The following is a 17,309-nucleotide window of genomic DNA, read 5'->3' as shown; positions in this document are numbered from 1 at the left end:
TACAGTTACAGACATGAATGGTTTCGTTCTGATTTGTTCTAGCTTTCTTTTCTTTTTTTTTTTTTCTTTTTTTTTTTTTTGTATTTTACAGTCAGTATGAATTAAAAACTTACATCATAGGTTGAAATGCAGACATGAAAAGGACAAACCCAGGATAACTTACCAACTACCAAGAAGAAAAGCGCGTGTCTCCACGACACTGCCATGACGTTTCAATGTAAGTCAAAGCAAACAGAAGTTTCTTGATTAAACGGCACTACTCGCTCACAGCTCGACACATCTGCGCCCTTGGCAGGTCATTTTGCTGACAGTTCATTCAAAGCTTAATCTCCACTGAAGTCCTCTCGGTCACCATAGCCCGTGTTTTATAAAGTACTGTTTTGGTTCCGAATAATGCTCAAACGAACAACTGAAATGGGTCTCGGTCAGTTGAAGCGTGCGCTCTCATTAGTTCTCGCTAAATTCGCTCGTGGACAGACGGGCTGTGCGCTCGAGCGCGCGTCAGGCATACAAGTAAAAGATGAGAGCTGTGCTGTGGCAACTGTAAACGCGAAGCCACCTCCCCCAAGGATCATCAACTTATGCTGGCTAATAACAAACATGAACATAATTCATTAGCCAAATTAGGCACTGTTACACACAATCTGCCGTTCACACTGGGGAAAAATTAGGGAAAACATTTAGCGACAATAGGATATGGCCAAAGGGAATCATGCTCATTTTCAATTCTACTAACTGCACAAACACATAGGCCCTATACTGTTCAAATGTAGCCTAATATATAGGCCTAATAAATACACAGATTTTCCAAAGCCTTGCATCGAATCAAAAGATGGAATGACGCGTCCGGATGAAATATCATAAGAAGAGCAGTCCCCACGATTTTGATCCATCAAAATGTAAATAAGGGGGATTTGCCAAAACAATAAGCTCTGATAAAGAGAACAGGCTATTCTTTGAGTAGTAGCCTATTGTACAAAAAACATTCATAAAAATAGCCAATTAAACTGTTTCAATCCTGCACATTACTGTCCAAAAATATATTAGCTTAGGCTATAAGTTTGTACAGGGATTTAAACGATTTAAGTTGTCATCGACAATGATTAAGTGCACACTGCCTTGATTTAATGTGTACTTGTTGCTGTAATCATATGTGCCATTTATACTAAATTTAATTGCCGTCTATTATTGATTGCCGTCTATTTCAATTTTATCATTTTGAGCAACTGAGCACTTTGTGCATCTGTGATTTCATATCGTGACCAGAATCATCTACTTTCATCTTTTCTGTTGGAGTTATGAGTAGCCTAAAATAAACGTGCTGTAGGCTATAGACTGCATTAGGGGCATTAGTTTGAAGATGTAATCTGCATTTATTTATGATGCTGTCATTTTTTAAACAAATACATTTTTTTTTTCAAACTAACTTCCTTAAATATAAGGCAAAAAAATATATAGTTTCAGAGCTTGCACTGAAGCTAGACGACTCAAATCGGAGTATCACTCATGTAGGTGCTGAAGAGCTCTGGCTCCACCTGCTGGCCCAGAGACTTCAGCCCAACTGAACAGGATTGTCAAATAGAAGAAACAGAGGTGAAACTCTGATGCTTTTTTTGGTAACAGCCACTAGGTGGCGCTTCGGTAGCACGGCCGCCATTTTTGGGGTGAAAATTCCAACAACTGTTTTTTGAGGTAGTTTTTTTTTCTTGCATTAGTGAGTATTTCCATTGAATGCAACCTTACACATTTACTACTATTATTACTTACCAACTCCACTAGGCCTGGAATATATTTTGTACATTTTAATCCCAAGGTAGCGAAGTGAGCAGTTGTAAAAGTTGCGAGGTCTGACAGAAAAAGTGATTTTGACACCCAAAACAGTTCATTTAGAACAACAGTCATCCCTCAAGTCATGGTGAGGTAGACATCACTCTTAAAAGACTATTGTGAGACACTTTTTGAAAAGATGCACTAAATAACACACACAGAAAAAAATGTCTAACAGACTAACACCCAGGACCAAGCTAACCTCAATAAACATGACTACAGTGTGGACAGGATGCGTGAGGCATGTTTTGACGAATTTGTTGAAGAGGTGCAGATGGCAAAACCTCAGAGCGATCACACTCCATTAAAGAGTCCAAATCCAAAGAAACTGAAGAGGAGAGATGAATCAAGAGTAAGCATGGAAAGTGAATGATGCTATTCACACTCTGTCACAGAGATTTGAGGAAAGACTGATGCGTTCCAAAGAAAGTTTTAAAACTTTGATCAACACATCCAAAATAATCAAAAAGAGGTGACAGAAAATAAAAATGCAATAATTCAACTCAAAAGAGAACAAGCAGTTGAAGCAAAGATGCAGGGAAATCAAGCGACGATGGAATCTCAAATTGACTGGGCTACCGGAGAAGTAAAACGAGGATACAAGAGAAAGGGTTTTACTCAATTCTCACAAGAGTGATTCCGATGTTGTTGGAAACTGTGAGACAAGGTTGATACTGTCCATCGTCTGGGAAAGAAAGATGATCCCGACCATCATGCAGTTTGGCATGCAGACGACGAGGGATGAGATCTGGAGGAGGTCGAGGGAGGCCAGAGTTGCAAGGAGCTCCATGTCCAATTCAGACAGGACTGGTCAAAAGAAGACCGTGAAGCCTGGGCAAAGCTGTATCCGACGGTACAGGAGGCCAGACGCAATGGGAAGAAATTTTACTTAAAGCAAGTGTATGCTATTATAGACAGGAAAAGAGTGAAGGTACCTTTCACCTATAGTGTCATCACCTTGATTCAGAAAGTTTGAAGGGGACTGTTACTATTAATGTCAAAGTTGAATTCTATGACGGATTGTTAATTCCTGCCTTAAATCCTAAGTGAATTTAAGAGCGTGTATTTTGTTTCATTCCTATGTCTATTGTTTTTAGCTCTTTAAATGTTCGAGGTTCAAAGAATAACTGAAAGCGGAAGGCCTTTTTTATTTTGTAAGGAAGTCAAAACCAAGAGACACATGGACGATTCAAAATTCTGGAAGCGACAATGGGGAGACACTATTTTGTATTCACATGGAAATTCTCATTTTGCAGGGGTGATGATTTTATTTTTTAGGTTTACAGGGAAAATTATTGATTATTAAAGTGATGAAGTAGGTCACTGGCTATGGTTGTGGTGGAAGGATTTGATTTTAAAATGGAGAGCGACACACCCTAAAACAATGCAATTTACATGGATCAGCCCAGCCCAACACAGTCATACTAACCTATGCTCAAGGTTAGACTCACACACACACACACACACACACACACACACACATATATATATATATATATATATATACAAACACACAATTATTATTTTTTATCTGACTTGGCTAGTAGAAACATCTGTTGTAGTTTTCCACCACAGGAAGTACTGTGCTATATTTAACCACTTAACTGTCACCGTCCCACAGGTGGGACGTTTGCCACTATATTTTTAAAACAATAATATCTTAGAAAATACCTTAAATAATATTGACAAACTATATATCATTTGAAAGCTTACAATCTCTAGTTTCCATATTTGGTGACTGATTTTTAAAATATATTACAGAGGAGCCATAATTTATCAATATAAAACAAGAATATTTTCATACTCATAAGGCGTGTTCAGACCTCTATTTTAAAATAGCAGTAAACATGAAAAATCATGAAAAAATGGTAGATACCTCAGTTTGTTTTCATGCCAAAAGTTCAAAAGATAGAATCCATTCAATTATTTTGGAAAAAAAAGGTCTGAAAAGTTTGAAATATCAAGGAAAAAATAATAAACTCACCATTTGTGACGTGGCAGCTAGCTATGACTTACATGCGTGTTCTTTGTATGTGTTTCTTAGAGGTTCAATTCATATCAAAATCTGCCAAACTTCCCATACTACTCCTGAATAGGATCTCTACTTCAGAAATTGTATGAAAATTGTGAAAATAATGGTTCATATCACTCAAAACACGAATGGAAATGCAGGCGCCCTTATATGGGCAGTAATAGAGTCTGATTGTGCCCTAGTGAAAAAGTTTGGTACTGCGCTCAAACAAAATCTTACTGAAAGCTCATTTTTTGAGATATCAACCTAAAATTTGAAACACAACTTGTTCAGATTTTTGCCTTTGATTTTTCTGCCATTTTAGAGTAGCCCAGGTTTTGAAAATATATATTTTATGTAAAATATGAATAATTAATATTTTTGCATTGTACATTTCCATAAACTCAAACCTCTATAACTTTTTTTCTGTTTCACTTTCTTAATTTATTTCACTTCTACAAAAATCTGCCAAATGTCTTCTTTAAAACAAGACCAATCATATATCTATATTCCAAAGCATTCTTGAATTACAACCATTTAAGTTCAAAATGTGCATTTTCATGTCTATTCAAAAAAGGGGGGGTGACAGTTAACAGGTTAACACGGTTGCATGTTATGAAACCACAATGAGGTTTCACTCTGGCATGCAAACAGATTGATCGACAATCAGAGATTTGGTGTTATATTTTTGTTTTCCCAATGCAAATGAAACCTAAAAACCTATTGACAGATAGAGCAAACCCAAAACGCACTTGAATATACTGTAAATACTTCATTTATTTTTATATACCAAAATAATGAATGACTAGAAATCTATTATTAATACAGGATTATATGGTGTTTTCATTTCAATTTAATTATACATGAATGGAAAAAAGTTCTATATACATTCATGTCAAGCGCGAGTGCTCACTGTGCTTTAACAGTTGAGTAGATTACTGTAGAATTCATCTCCAACACCTGTAGATATTGAGATATACAAGCTTAAAGAGTGTATTAACTATACATAAATCACAAACATATATATATAACACCATTAGCAAATCAAAATGATGTTCTGAAATAATTATGAAAAAGGGGGTTTCATAGCTGACCTCTGAACTTGCATGATCGGTTTTAAACCAGCTGTCATCTCCTGGAAAATGAATCAAAGTCATAGATTTAACACACTATAAAGAACACACAGAGGTTAATGAACTTCCATCCTGCCTCACCCTGACTAGATCCTGCAAACGTCACTGAAGCATAATGGATGTCCTCATCTTCTTGTGATTTTAATCCAGTGACATGAACTTCATCTATCGAAACAATACGACAATACTGTATCCCTCATTTCAAATCTCATTGCAATCATGAAAACATGCATTATAAACATGGACAGTGGACATAGACACATAAAACATGCAAAACATTTTAAAACAGGGATTAAATTTATATTTAAACATTCACTGTAATAAAATCTGTTTCTTTCAGGCTTATCGAGCTAATAAGCATGCACAAAGGCTTAAACAAACCGGCTAATGTCTCTTTAAAAAGGCAATTCGCTTTTGTAACTGAAAGTCACAACAATTATTCAACTGCCACACTAAGTCTCCTTCTCCTCCTCATACTGTCTCTGAGATCAGCTCACCTGTTTTTCGCTGACGTTTAAAAACTAGAAGTCCCAGCAGCAGAATCAGCACAGTGCCAGTGCCAGCACACACCACGATGATCACGATCTGTAGATGACTTTCCTGTGTCATGATATCTTCTGCAGAAACATGTGGAGTCAGATAACACACCAACACTTCTCAGCGTCATGACAACACACAATTCACTATTTGTATAAGCTTAAAATATACAATCTAATTCTGAGTTAAGGGTGAAAAAATACTGTAAAGTAATGGTTAAAAGATATTACTTTGGTTTGGAGCATTAGTAGTAGATGAGGAAAGACTGATTGTTATAGGAGCCAGAGCTCTGAGTGTATCCTCAGTAAAAACTGCACACTGCCAGTGCAGCGGGTCTGTTTCATTGTTGGACAGATTCACTGTGAGTTGTAACTTGTTGTTTTTCTCAGTCATAATTTGCTGTTTTCCCAGCACTCCTCTGTTCCTCTCCATCCTGAGCCAGACCAGCATCAGTGAATCAGTCACTTCAGAAACTTCACAGGTGAGAATCAATGACCGATTCCTCAACACACCATCAGGGTGCTCCACTGAGACTGAAATCAACAACAAAACTGTCAATGACTTTTTAAAGTGATACTCCACCGTTTTTTCATATTAAACTAAGTTATTTTCTTAACTAAGAGGAGTTAATACATACCTCTCTCGTCTCAGTGCGTGCACTCAGTCGCTCTGGCGTGTAAAATGTATAATTATAATGTATGGCAGAATACCACAGCGAGTGATTGGTAGGTATCCACTTTACACGCTTAGAAAAGTGCAAAGTTTTATTTTGTGTCAGAATTCTCGGTCGAGTTACTCTACTTGTGTAACTGTATTTAAATAGGGAAAACGTGGAGGTGTTTAGTCGCTTCTCTGCTTGGCCCATATTGAATGAACTGGGCTAGTTAAGTGCTATCAAGTGTCTCGCGCGACACGAGGTGTATATAAGACGAGAGAGGTATGTATCAACTTGTCTTAGTTAAGGGAATAGCATAGTTTAATGTGAAAACGGTGGAATATCCCTTTAAATGCACTGAACAAATGAACTGATGAGCAAAATTTTGCTGAAAAATCAATGTATTTATTTGTATTGATTGATTGATATTTGCAAACCTCTGATGGTGCGAAGCATTGTGGTTGTATAGGTAGGTTTTTGTTCATCTGTAATACACCTGTATGTCCCACTAGAATTGAAGTTCACAGGTGAGATGTGAAAGATAAAAACTTGACTATTGTATGTGGTTGAAGAAAGTCTTCCTGGTTTAATCGGTCCTTTTACTTGAACTTCTCTTCCATTTTCAACTGCTATCAGATCAGTCTGTGAATTAGGCCTCTGCTGCTCCCAGGTCCACTTCCATCTATTGTATTCCTTTTTAGTCTTGCAGATCAGTGATACGTCACTATTACTAGAGCTTTGTCTGTAAATGGTATTAATTTTATTATTTCCATTATATGAATCTGGAAAGACAATAGGTAAAATGGTGAATTTCAGTGAATACATCTCAGTACATTTATATTTAAAAAGCTTTAATTTACTAAAAAGATTACATCTGCATTTTTAACTTAATATTCTTAATGAAAATATTATTATTTAGGCACAGATTTAATATAAAAAAATATACTTACGTGAACTGACATTAAGTGTGTGAATCCTAACCGTTGTCGCTCTTCCATCTTCCATCAATCTACAGTAATATTTGCCCTGATTGTGTTCATCAACGGTGTGTAAGATGATGTAGGCAGAGCTGTTGTACAGTAGAGTGGTGTTGGATGTTTGTTCTCCGTCTCTCTCCCACTGCAATGTTGAGGATTCAGACAGGAAAGACACCTCACATCGCAAAGACACATCAACGCCACGTAGAACTTTTAAAGAAATTAAATTAAAACAGAGTGAATAAATATGGGGGGTATAACCCTGGGTTGGATATAGGGTTAATCAATCACATAATTATAGTCACAAGCATAATGTTTACTCACATGTTAAATAATAATACAATACATTTTCTACCTGGCTAGGTTTATGTAAACATAATCATGTTACAAACACAGAGTATTATTAAAATAAAAATTACAGGTTTATAAAACTCAACATCCTGTTCAACTAATCATAACTGACAAGTTTCCGGACAAAATCAACTTATTCAAAAGAAAGCAAAAATTATGAAACTTTTAAAAAACAACAACAACCTTTTTTAAATTTAGATTTAGGTTTGTAAAACTCACCTTCTTGATATTTGCAAAAAAAACCACTTCTCAACATTAAAATTAAAACGGAGATAATATGCATTCTGTTTTGTTCCGTTTATTTTAGAGCAAGAGGAAATGAAATTAGGAAGGAAACGTTGTAATGTGCTGTTCTTTTTTCTCTCTCTTTAATATAAAAATTTCGACTTCACATTTTAAATAGAGATATTAAAATAAACAAAAGAATACTGACATTTTAAATGGACAGTTCGGGTCAGCTGAGGCAGGCCTATATACCTTTTTTGCCATACTTTGGATATTTAAGAACAGGATCACTGAAAATTGCACATAATACATTATGTTCCAAGTTTGTATTTATTTATATTATTTAGCACATTTAAAAACAGCAAAGAGGGCTGACCAAAGTGCTGAGCATTACACAAGATGAAGAACAAGGACAAACCACACGTAAAAGCTCACAACGAATTAAAAGCTAAAGAAAAAAAAGGGCTTTAAGAGAGAATTTAAAAACAGTAAGAAAATGAACAGCTCTGATGTAAACCGGAAGGCTGTTCCACAGCCTAGGGCCAGCAATTGCAAATGCTCTGTCCCCTCTATTCTTTAACCATGATCTGGGGACAGACAAAAGTCTCTGACCACCAGACCTCAGGTTTCATGTGGGATTGTGTGGACAGAGTATAGCTCAGACAAATAGCTCTGTGCCAGATTATTTATGGATTTGAAAACAAAGAGAAGAATTTTAAACTCTATTCTAAAATGCACAGGTAGCCAATGCAGGTATTTTAAGGTGAAACATGATCACATTTACGTTTTCTTTTGGGGAACTTTTGCAGCAGCATTCTGTACTAATTGGAGATGAGCAATGGAGTGTTTTGGTATGCCATAGTAAAGAGAGTTGCAATAATCCAACCGTGATGTAATGAGTGCATGAACAGCAATCTCTAGGTTTTCTCAGAAAGAGAGGATTTGATCTTAGAGAGAAGACGTAGCTGGAAAAAACAAGAAGTAATCACTGCATTTATTTGTTTTTCAAATTTGAGGGTTCTGATCCCAGAGAACACCTCAATTCTTAATGCAAGATGATGTTAGATAGAGATAATCCAGATCAATGTTACTGCTATTATAGTTGTCATGGGGGCCAAAAACTATAATCTCGGTTTTTGGATTCATTAAAAAATAAGACATTTTGGGAAAACCATATTTTTACTTCTACTAGGCATTCAAAAAGAGATTTCAGAGCATAGCAGTGAAAGGATACCTTGCTTTCTGAAAATGGAGCCCAGAGGAAGTAAATATATGGAAAAAAGAATGGGTGCAAGTCAAGAATAGACCCCTGTGGCACTCCACAGGAGAGTTGGGCTGGCAAGGAAGAAAAATTGCCCAGTTTGACAGAGAAACTTCTATTTGTTAGATACGATCTATTCTAAACCAACTAAGAACAGTTCCCTGGATGCCCACAAAATATTCTAGTCAGGATTAGAGAGTTTTATGACCAACTGTATAGGCTGTGGTTAAGTCTAACAGTATTAGAATCAGAGTCACCAGCCCTTAATAAAGCAGACTCTGTACTGTGCAGATGAAGCTTAAACCCGGACTGGAAAGTTTAAAGCATTTGATTTAAGCAAAGAAAAAAACTGTGGTTGATGCATCGAAAATGATTCAAATCCCTATCATCAAGTGAAGGTTTCTTGAGAAGATCTGTAACAGTAGCTTGTTTTAGTATATCAGGGATAGTCCCTTTATTCACATGTTCCGATTGAATCAAAAGTTTTAAAGGATGCTCAAGGATGCTCGTCCATTTCGGGTTGTGGAGATTTAAGCGGAGGAAAACCGAGAAAAACGGGATAATGGCAGAGTCTAATTTACTGTCCTCCCGTCTTTGAAACGAAACGTATACGTTTAGATGTAATTTTATATATAGTTATGTTTATTTAATATAATTTTAAAAAGAAGCATAAACACAACGAGGGGTGTCTGTTTTATCTGTTTTTGTGACTAACGTTTCTTTAGTATAACCATGGAGTATACAATTCAATATAAATTCTCGGTATTGCATTGGACTCTAGGATCGGCGGAAGTTATCGAGCATCCTTACACCTTCACCGGAAATACAGCCGTGCATAGAGCCCATTGCGCACAACTGCTGTCTTCAAGCGCTTCTACATCCTCACAGCGAGTTGACTTGACAACTTGACTGCTGCCCTCTGGTGATGTATTAATAAACACATTTTCCACATTTTCAAAGAGCACATCTGTGATATTATTATTATTATTTTTTTTACAGTGCTGTGATCAAAGTAAAAAAAAAAATAAAAAATATGAGAGAGCAGCACTTCACATTCTAAAATGGATAAAGATTGTATGAGTCTAATAATAATAGAATACACGATTCAAAGAATACACGTAAAGATTTAAAACTTTCCTCAGTTTTAACTACATTTAGTCAAACTGAAGTTATAATTATTTTAGTAGCGCCAATTCACCGTTTTCCTACCCCCCATGACGCTTTGCGCGAATGGGTGTAAATTACGTTAAGCTGTAAACAATCAGTGAAAAGCTTTTTTTATTTGAACGCCATACGTTAAAAGAGTGTCATAATGAGATGACATTAATCGACTTAACGTTCAACAATTGAACATGAAAATGAAATCTAAAAGTTTAAAAGAATTAAGGTAGCTAACAGAGCAAAAATAGCCCCAAAAGCGCGAGTAATTTTGGTTAAATAAATACCACTGGCAAATATCTGTATAACAAACATAAAAAATGTTCATTAACTTCAGAATTACACGAATCATTTTGACAGATTATAAATTGCATTTAACTATTGTCCATATTAGACATTCACTGTCAGGACCACGAACAATAAACCCGTTTTCTACTCTCGCGATATCTGGCTGTTGATCTGTGAGACATTGAAAAAAGTAAATATCAATGGCGACGTCCATAGCACTCTATAATAGCACTGGACAGTTTTATTACAACTGGAGTTGGTATTATTTATCAAATTAGTCCAGTCGAGGCCAGAGTTCTTTTGTCACACAAGAATTACCAGACTGGAACTTTGATTTTGAGTGTTTAGCGCCATATTTTACCGGCACGAACCATAGACTGTAAAAAATTGGCTCGAACAGAAAAAGACAGCGGCTAATACATGACACAGCTCGCATCATCTCCGTCTCTGTGAGTTCCCATGAAGACACGTCACGCACGAGACAAGCAGTGTGAATATCGCAACGAGAAAGACAAATTAAGAATGCTATTTTATTAAACATATTTTTAAATATTGTGATTCATTAATATTGAAAAAAAAGATAATGTTGTACATTTTAAGTTCTGTTCTCCTCGTTTAACGCATCTAAATGCATCAAATGAAAACTATTGGCTAACGTTACATATTTCGATATTTTTATCATCCGTAAACTCCGGCACATATGGACATTGTGTAATATGTTGTCTTTACAAATCCTATTACGCTTGCTGTCGGTTTCTTTGTACCAAGTTTTCTTATAACTTTTTAATGATGACGTAAACAACGCTACACGTAAGTGGCTTTAAGTACTATGTACTTACATTGAAGTTACTACTTTGATACATTGGACTTATTGTGTACATACATGTTTTTACATTGTACTTATATTTTGAAAATACCTGCATGTAATTACAACTGTAATTAATTCATGTAATTACATTTGTAATTACACAGTTGATCCTTCCCTTACACCTCAGCCCACCATGATACCTACCCATACCACCACACCTGTCCCTAACCTTACCCCTATCACACCTCAATAGCACCAAAAGTGTTTTACAATACAACCTGAACACAATAAGTACATTGTACTTATTTTCCTATGTAAGTACATAGTACTTAAAGCCACTTAATATAAAGTGGGACCAGTGTGGTCAATCTGATTCGCAAGTGTTTCAATGTGTTTTGTCCGTGTTTCACATCTCTGCACAAGTCTAATGTGAACACGAGTGTTTTAATGTGTTTCGTCCCATCCTCCCATAGGATAGGAGCACTCCTGGTGTACAATGAAATGGCTGTGACGTCTTCCCTGCACCATTCTATTCAGACTATCATGGTCACTATTGGTTTGTCCTGCCTCTTGCTTGCAATGTCTACTAATAATTAACTCTTCTTGTGCAGAATTTTCCTCTGAAGATTTGCTCTGAAGTCACAGTGAAGATGACTTGCAGAATGTTCGAAGATAAGCAACATGCCTCCCTATATCAAAAATATCGATTTGATCCACCTGATGAGCTGAAGGAGCTTATTCTTCAGTATCTGGACAAAAAGGTAATATTATTGTACATTTTGAGCACAACAATCTGACATGTCCACAGTATTGTGTGCATAACAGCTGAATGTTTGTTTGGTAACTCTAAGGCCTTTCCAAAATTTCCATAACATATATTAAGCCTATAAAACAATTATAATACATGATTGTAGTTGTAGTAATAATAAATATTCATTAACAAATGCTATGGCTGTAATAATATACATTATCTTACATTATATATGAGACTATATAGCACCTCCAAAGTCATACAGTAAAGATGCTGATGGTACATGTGCATATTTAGTAATTATTCATAAAATTCTTTTCTCTCATACAATGTTGTAACTTTTTTTTTATAAAATATAAAAACATGCTTCACAGAAAGGAAAGCCCCATCAGCTGGCTGTGGATTTAGGCTGCGGAACAGGGCAGAACTCTCGTTCGCTGACACCATATTTTCAGCAGGTGGTGGGCATTGATGTCAGTGAATCTCAGGTGGAGGAAGCAAGAGCAGTGCCAGGGTTCCCAAACCTCAGCTACAGGTTAGTAAAGCATGTTTCTACTCTCTCTTAACAAACAACTCGTTCTTGTCCCATCTCTTCTTTACTCTGATTTTGCTAAAGATATGGAACAATGCACCTTTACACCTTTGTATAACCTTGAAAGAATGCAATTAGGTCTTTGAGACACAGCATTGTGCAATACAATGCTAAAAGATTACTGTGGTCTAGCCCTGTCATGTTTATCATTAATTGACAGAGTTGGCACTGCAGAGGATCTGCCGTTCCCAGATGGCTCTGTGGATCTGCTGACGGCTGCGTCTGCAGCTCATTGGTTTGACGTTGAAGGTTTTATAAAAGAGGCTGTACGTGTTCTGAAGCCTCATGGCTGCCTTGCTCTCTTTGGCTATGGAGACAATATGAAAATGCACCACGAGTCCTGTGGTGATCGACTTAATAACATATATGAGGAAGTAAGCATATACCAGAACTATGTACTGCATGAATTGAATTTAAGTACACCGAGCTGATTTAATAATAAAATATGTAACAAACTGACACTGTTTAATATTAAAATACCAAAGCTTCTGCTTACTGAATGCATGTTTATTTGAAATTTAACTGCTGTAATAAGAATAGTGATGCACTCTGATATTAATTTATCCTGCTAGGTAAAGCAAATTCTGCTGCCCTACACAAGCACTAATGTAACTGGGGCTAACAATAAGCTAAAGGTCCTATTTGAAGCCATACCCTTCCCAGATAAAGAGAGGTAAACCAGAGCACTGCACTGAAATGAATAATTAACTTTCTGTGTCAAAATGAGCCTCTACACAAATCTGCTTATCACATTTGCTTCCTTTTGTATAGTTACATTTGTGTTTAAAATAAAACATATTCTTTGTCTATACATTATTATTTTAAAATAATATTATCTTTTACATATTTTATTTGAAATTATGCCATCTTTGAAATAATATGAGTTGCATTTGTGGTTTCTGATACCTTTGTAATAATTAGTTGTGTCTTTGTAAGGATCGAAATAATACCAATAAAGCTGCAGCTGAGCATCAAGAACTTAACTGGTTTTATTCAGACGTTCTCCATGTACCAAGCCTATCTGAGAGCTGATCCAAATGCTGCAACTGCACTGTTGGAGAAAACAGAATCACGGTAATTACTTCTTTCTCAAACTTCAGCATTTCAGGCTTTTACCGTCATGCAGCATATATGGTTTGCAACACAAAATTGTACTGCAAGTTTCTCTTTGAGGAAACATTCATTATTTTTCAAAATATTAGATTACACTAAAATGCTTTTTGTCCTTTATATGATATTGATAGTATATTTACATGTCACTTATTTTGTTCCAGTATTCTAGAAGAGTTGAAAGTGTCATCAACAGAGACCAAAGTTGACTTTATAATGGAGTACTTCTGTGTGCTTGCATGTAAACCTGAGTGACACATGACTCAGTCACATGACCCAACACTGTCATTCCAGGTGTTAATATAATGTAGTTCCTACACAAGTTTTAATCTTACTTTGTCAATCAAGTTGTTAACACATCTGTGAGCCTAGATAAACAATATATTTTTTTTTATAATTTCACATGAAATAGTCTGAAAATATAAACCACTTATTTTTTTACTATGTATTATGTTTCAAAATGTTAATTTGAAGTAATTTACTTTACAACATGCATGCATTAATATAATGTTGTTTAAAAAACAATAAAATCAATGTTTTTATTTTTAATACTTGTTCACATGGATAGTAAACATTCCTTGGATGTTACAGAAATATTTACTCCAATCTAGGTTTTGTTAAAATGTTAATAAATCTGTCTTAAAGGCACACTATGCACTCTCTGATTTTTTTGTAAAACAGTGACCTCTAGAGCCGCTGTGGTGTACTTGCACTGTTGTAAATAAGTCAACTGTCAAGTGTTAGACTACTTTATAATAATCGCGTTTGCTGGCTTATAACGTTTTTACATGATTTTTGCTAAATCCCAAGTAAATAGCCTATAGTGTATGACTAATGTATAATTTCATTTGTGTTTTTGTCAGATGACATCAATAAAGTTAAATGTACGTCACATTATTTCATAACATTGGCCATTTCATAACATTGGTTATGATTTCATTAGACATGATTATTACAATTTATCACAATAGTTAGAAAATTGTGTTCAATTACACTATTTACAACCTCTAGACTTATATGTCCTAATAATTATGTGAGATATTGACTATGTCCTTGATAATCACAGGAATCAACATCAACAGTGTCAAGATTTAATTGATTCATAATCAACGCAATTTGAAGAAATATTACAGTCGGGAAGTGCACTGTTAGTCAGATAAAGTTTATAACAGTACCTTACGCACAACATAAGAAATCCGAACCATACACAGGACTAACGTTACGTGATACACATCACAACACCTGAGTTCAGCTGGCAAACTAGCTCTTGTGGCAACCTCGGCAATAAAACATTACGAAAAAAACAACGGTAACACTTTACAATAAGGTTCATTAGTTAACATTAGTTAACTACATTAGTTAACATGTACTAAGAATGAACAATACTTCTTCAGCATTTATTAATCTAAGTAAATATTAATTCCATCATTTACTAATACGTTATTAAAATCAAAGGTTTTATTAGTTAACATTAGTTAATGCACTGTGAACTAACATGAACACACAATGAACAGCTGTATTTATATTAACAAAGATTAATAAACACTGTAACTAATGCATTGCTCATCGTTAGTTCATGTTAGTTAATGCATTTACTAATGTTAACTAATGAACCTTATTATAAAGTGTTACCAAAACAACAAAACTAAGAGAAAAGACTGTTTGGAAGCCTGCTTACAGCTTTGGCAAACGAAAGCTAGCTAGACGTGTGGGACTTATATGAACTGGTCTAATTATCAACAACGGATGAATGAACAGCACCGTAAAAAATGACAAACTACAAGCTAGTGCAGCAACATACAACATAGAATGCAAAGAAGCTAACAAATAAGAGATTTACTTACAAGTCCATCACAAGATCGCCAGGTCAGCATCGCTGTTACAATCCAGTGCTTTAAGCTCGCGCCAACGTGTGAAAGCCTGACCGAGTGGACTCCTGTCCGGTTTCTAGCACGGTCCGATTCTCTTTCCCTTTTTCTGGACATTTCTGACCGAGTTTTCTTGGATTCGTACAAGTAGCTCCACGCAGTATGTTGTTGTTGATGTGTGTGACGTCGTTGCCGTAAACCATTTCGTGATGTGTCAGGGGCGCCGCTCTCAAATTTGCATGGCTAGTTTTTCCAGCAGCGTCCCCCCCAAGCTCTACTACCAGGATGATTCGCCCCACTATGACTTTGCGGTCGAGGCCGTTGTGTCGTCCACATCCGGGCCGGTCATTCTGCTTCGCTGCACCACCGAGTAAACATCTGTGGTTGGCGTTGCCCTGCTGGCACAGTCTTTGGCAGCCTCGCTGAGCTTCCCGATCTGTCCCGCTGGGTCGCATGAGCCATTAGGCTCGGCCTGCGATTCAGTTTGCGCAGTCTCCTCCCTGCTTCTGGGGAGTTGGTGGCTATGGTCGGTGGCTATGGCCTATCATGAGAGCGGAGATTGCTACCCTACTGGCGAGGGGTACGACCGAGACTGTCCCTCCAGCCGAAATGAGGTCTGGGTTTTACAGCCCATGCTTCATTTTCCCGGAGAAGCCGGTGGGTTACGACCAATCCTGGACCTGCACATCTGAACCGCTTGCATCATAGGTAGTGTTCAAGATGCTCCTGGCCAGACGCATTTTCAAATGTGTGTGGCCACAGGATTGGTTTGCAGCGACTGACCTGAAGGACGCCTACACTTATGTCCGTTCTCTCGACTCAGACCGTACCTACGGTTTGCTGTCAGGGGGCATGCATTTCAGTAGCATTCTCCCATTCGTGCTAGCCCTGTATCCTTGCGCCTTCATGAAGGTTGTCGAGGCAGCCCTTGCAGAGGATCTTTTTTCTCTGTTTTGACTCGTCGCCTTCTCCACTCAGCCACTGCTGACTTGCCTGCCAATCAAGCGCAAGAGTGCAGTTCCACTGAAGTTATTTCAGAGGCTCCTGGGGCATATGGCATCTGCAGCCGCGGCAACGCCGCTCGGATTGCTTCATATGAGACCACTTCAGCTTTGGCTTCGTGACTGAGTCCCGAAGTGGGCATGGCAAAACAGTGTGCTCTGACAGCTGTGCTGTGTCAGCGGGAGTGGGCGGGACCGGGAATCGCAATAAAACTATGATACCCAACTTTCTACACAAATATAAAGTTTCTATAAATACATTTTGAACTAAATTCAATTTGCCACGTATCTTTATGCACTCCTGTTTGCTTTGGTGTGGCTGGTAAAATGAATGACGAGCTCCACACACCCGTACCAGTTGGTGGCTGTAACATAGCAGCCAACTCTCATGCATATTGGCCGTAATACACCCGCATTTGATTGGTTTCTCACACTCACACAAACCAGGGAGATCAGGGAGGACGAGGAGCAGGTCATTGCGCCACACCGGCCCAACCGGACCTAGTTCTCCGAACTTGTACTCCTCGAGACAGCACCTCTCTGGCCAATTCCTCTGAGTAGGACCTTCTTTCTAAGGGACAGGGCACCCTATGGCACCCTCGTTCTGATCTTTGGAACGAGGTTGGTCAAAACATCTCAAGGACCCCAAAAACACCTTAGATCCCAGAGGGTTAAGGAATTCAATCGTCCAAATTTATCATAAGAAATCATGGTTGGAAAGCAACGGTCCACACTGCATTCAAACAAAAGCACTGG

The 17,309-nt window shown here is 37.2% G+C and overlaps 3 protein-coding genes across 4 annotated transcripts in view; 1 reads left to right on the top strand and 2 right to left on the bottom strand.

The window, feature by feature from the left end:
• The window catches only part of ramp1 (receptor activity modifying protein 1), a 28,592-nt gene extending 28,075 nt beyond the window's left edge, over nucleotides 1–517 (bottom strand). Inside the window, exon 1 of the mRNA XM_039682936.2 lies at nucleotides 164–517. Within this exon, the coding sequence (XP_039538870.1) occupies nucleotides 164–206 (43 nt within the window). The 5' untranslated portion in view covers nucleotides 207–517. The remainder of the gene's footprint in view (nucleotides 1–163) is intronic.
• Nucleotides 518–4,584: 4,067 nt separating this feature from the next.
• LOC120486787 (uncharacterized) lies at nucleotides 4,585–8,055 on the bottom strand. Its single transcript, XM_039682938.2, has 8 exons — nucleotides 7,711–8,055; nucleotides 7,114–7,350; nucleotides 6,601–6,945; nucleotides 5,739–6,041; nucleotides 5,469–5,588; nucleotides 5,053–5,136; nucleotides 4,933–4,973; nucleotides 4,585–4,798 (listed from the first exon to the last, which is right to left on the bottom strand). The coding sequence occupies exons 1-8, from the start codon at nucleotides 7,772–7,774 to the stop codon at nucleotides 4,748–4,750; spliced, it is 1,245 nt and encodes a 414-aa protein (XP_039538872.2). The 5' UTR covers nucleotides 7,775–8,055; the 3' UTR covers nucleotides 4,585–4,747.
• A 2,546-nt stretch (nucleotides 8,056–10,601) lies between these two features.
• Nucleotides 10,602–14,332, top strand: LOC120486788 (putative methyltransferase DDB_G0268948). Of its 2 annotated transcripts, none has more exons than XM_039682939.2 (7): nucleotides 10,602–10,872; nucleotides 11,843–11,992; nucleotides 12,357–12,517; nucleotides 12,735–12,948; nucleotides 13,147–13,247; nucleotides 13,511–13,648; nucleotides 13,849–14,332. In XM_039682939.2, the coding sequence occupies exons 2-7, from the start codon at nucleotides 11,882–11,884 to the stop codon at nucleotides 13,937–13,939; spliced, it is 816 nt and encodes a 271-aa protein (XP_039538873.2). In that variant the 5' UTR covers nucleotides 10,602–10,872; nucleotides 11,843–11,881; the 3' UTR covers nucleotides 13,940–14,332. The 2 variants fall into 2 exon arrangements, with proteins under 2 accessions (XP_039538873.2, XP_088989344.1); XM_089133218.1 differs by lacking the exon at nucleotides 10,602–10,872 and adding an exon at nucleotides 10,897–10,913.
• The last annotated feature ends 2,977 nt before the right edge of the window (nucleotides 14,333–17,309 follow it).

Source organism: Pimephales promelas, chromosome 7 (assembly GCF_988280905.1).
Source record: "Pimephales promelas chromosome 7, fPimPro1.hap1.1, whole genome shotgun sequence".
Classification (NCBI taxonomy): Eukaryota; Metazoa; Chordata; class Actinopteri; order Cypriniformes; family Leuciscidae; genus Pimephales; species Pimephales promelas.
This window is presented reverse-complemented; position numbering and strand designations above follow the sequence as displayed.